This window comes from Trichechus manatus, unplaced genomic scaffold (genome assembly GCF_000243295.1).
Source record: "Trichechus manatus latirostris isolate Lorelei unplaced genomic scaffold, TriManLat1.0 scaffold00008, whole genome shotgun sequence".
Lineage (NCBI taxonomy): Eukaryota > Metazoa > Chordata > Mammalia > Sirenia > Trichechidae > Trichechus > Trichechus manatus.
This window is the reverse complement of record NW_004443944.1, coordinates 1,276,740-1,279,208: the sequence shown is the minus strand read 5'-3', so window position 1 is coordinate 1,279,208 and position 2,469 is coordinate 1,276,740. Positions and strand designations below refer to the sequence as shown.

The following is a 2,469-nucleotide window of genomic DNA, read 5'->3' as shown; positions in this document are numbered from 1 at the left end:
TCGGCCGCCGGCCATGGGGGAGGCCGAGGTGGGCGGCGGCGGCGCCGCGGGCGACAAGGGCCCGGGAGAGGCGGCCACCAGCCCGGCCGAGGAGACAGTGGTGTGGAGTCCCGAAGTGGAGGTGTGCCTCTTCCACGCCATGCTGGGCCACAAGCCCGTCGGTGAGCGCGCCGGAGGCCGCGGACTCGCGTGGGGGTGGGGCGACCGGGTAACCGTCGGGGGGGCGGGGCGGGGCCCCTCCCCCACGGCCCCCCCCCACGGCGTGGCCCCCTCCCACCGCGCGGACACCCCAACGCGCAGACCCCCCTCCCCAACGCGCGGACCCCCACAACGCGCAGACCCCCCCACAACGCACGGACCCCCGACAACGCGCGGACCCTCTCCACCGTGCCCCTCCCGCCATGTCCCCGCCCCGTCTTCCTCCTCCCCCAATCCCCGTCCTCGTGGATCTCTGCCACTCCAACCACGGACACCTGCTCCCTCCTTCGCCAGCCCCTGCCCCTCTCCTCTCCTCTCACCTGCTGCCCACCTCCTACAGGTGTGAACCGACACTTCCACATGATTTGCATCCGGGACAAGTTCAGTCAGAACATAGGGCGGCAGGTCCCATCCAAGGTCATCTGGGACCACCTGAGCACCATGTATGACATGCAGGCCCTGGTGAGCTTTGACTCCTGACCCTCTTGTGTATAGGATCAGCACCCTCCATCCCAGACTGAGCTGAGGCATCCCCCGCCCCAGTGTCTCCATAGTGTGGGCCCAGGCCCTGGGCCAGGTGTGGGTAGCTGGGGACCCCCACAGGTCAGGCCCCACCCTCACGCAGGGGCCGACAGGGCAGTAAACAAGGGCTGTCCAGATAGGGCACCCAGTGTGTGGAAACCAAGCTTGCTACTGAAAGCCAGCCCATGGGTGGGGGTTCAGTGGGGCTCTCTCTGGCCCTGGGGTGGGCCTTCCGGCTCCAGGCACCCACGCGCAGGAAGCACAGGCACCTGGACCGCTGGCAGAGTGGGTGAGAGCAGAGGGACAGGCGGCAGCCACATTCCGCCGTTGCCAGCCTGTGGGACGTCCTGGCACGCTGCAGGCAGGAAGGGGACCTCCATGGCGCCTCAGGAAGCTGTGGAGCTCATAGCTTGTGGGCCAGAGGGGGAGTGGGTGAGCTAGGTAACCAGGACAGAGCAGCACTGGACAGGGTGGGGGCATCAGGTGACCAGGGCAGTGGGCACCTGGGCAGGTGCTGGGACCCACTGCGCCCCGCGCACTGACTCGGGTGCACCAGTCGCTGGCCAGGGCCCAGGCAACACGTCGATGAAGCTGTGAACATGTGATCGGTCTTGTTGGGTTTGGGGCCTGCTCATCCTCTCACTGCTGGTTGCCATGGGCGCGTTCCCCTCTTCCTGGCTGTGAAGAAGGGGGGAGGACAGTTGCTGTGCCATGGGCTGCGCAGCTGGGGTGTGAATCCCACTAGTGAGCACCGGGGAAGCTTGAGCCGCTGTTGCTACGAGTGACTGAGCCGGGGCACTGGTCACTTATTCCTTGTCACCGCTCTCTGGGTCAGTGGCAGGCTGCTCCCTGCCAGTTCCCGAGGACCTGGGGTGCCGAGGATTTTGCAGTGCCCAGATTCTCCCTGCTCGGCAGAGCGCAGACTCGGCCAGGCTCTGAGGCTCCAGGCCTGTCCTGTCGACGCCCACCCTGTAACACTGCGGGGTCACCTCTGAAGGGGAGTGAGGGCACCAAGCCCCAACCCTGGGCCAACGGGCGAGAACTGGGGCTCAGAGAGGTCTGTGCAGCACTGTCCGTGTCCTTGGGGAACTCGTGCCACAGTGGGGGACAGACTGACAACTGTGAGGTCACAAGGCCTGCTTGTGAGGTGGGCTTAACTCAGGATCACAGTTACATGAAGCCAGGCCCCGGGCAGCCAGGCTGTAGAAACTGCCCCCAGGAGCAGTTTTTGTAATGGCTCATTATATCACTCGGGGGAGACGTGGGGACAATCTCTTTTCTAGAACGGAGTCCCCACAGGCTGACTCCAGAACCACCCGGGACCCACCCCAGCAGATGGATTTCAAGGGCTTGGAGTTTGAGGTTTTCGGAGCACACAGGTTTTGATTGTCACATGTAGGCCCGCAGGTGTAGGCAGACTACCTGGTGGAACACAGCCCACCTCCCAAGTCAGCCCAGACCGTCCCACCAGCCCCTTTCCATCCCTCTGATGGTCCTGCCTTTCCAGGGTCTCTGTCCCTTCTGGTACCTGTGGCCTAGAGGACAGGGCAGCCCAGGTCAGAGTCCACTGGTGAGCGTGCCCCACTGCTTTGCTTCCTCACGCGAGAGGTCTCACCTAGTTTCCTGAGTGCCACCCATGTGGCTGGACAGAGGTGGCGGCACCTGTGCTCCGTCAGCCCTACCCTGCGCTCTGCCCAGTGCTCCCTCAGCCCCGCTCTCTGCCCAGTGCCGTCAGCCCTGCTCTGCCCT

The 2,469-nt window shown here is 65.1% G+C and overlaps 1 protein-coding gene across 1 annotated transcript in view; it reads left to right on the top strand.

Moving 5' to 3' along the window:
• The first annotated feature begins 13 nt into the window (after positions 1-13).
• Positions 14-2,469, top strand: part of MRGBP (MRG domain binding protein) — a 5,393-nt gene continuing 2,937 nt past the window's right edge. The window contains exons 1-2 of the mRNA XM_004370191.2: positions 14-161; positions 539-660. Of these exons, the coding sequence (XP_004370248.1) occupies positions 14-161; positions 539-660 (270 nt within the window). The remainder of the gene's footprint in view (positions 162-538; positions 661-2,469) is intronic.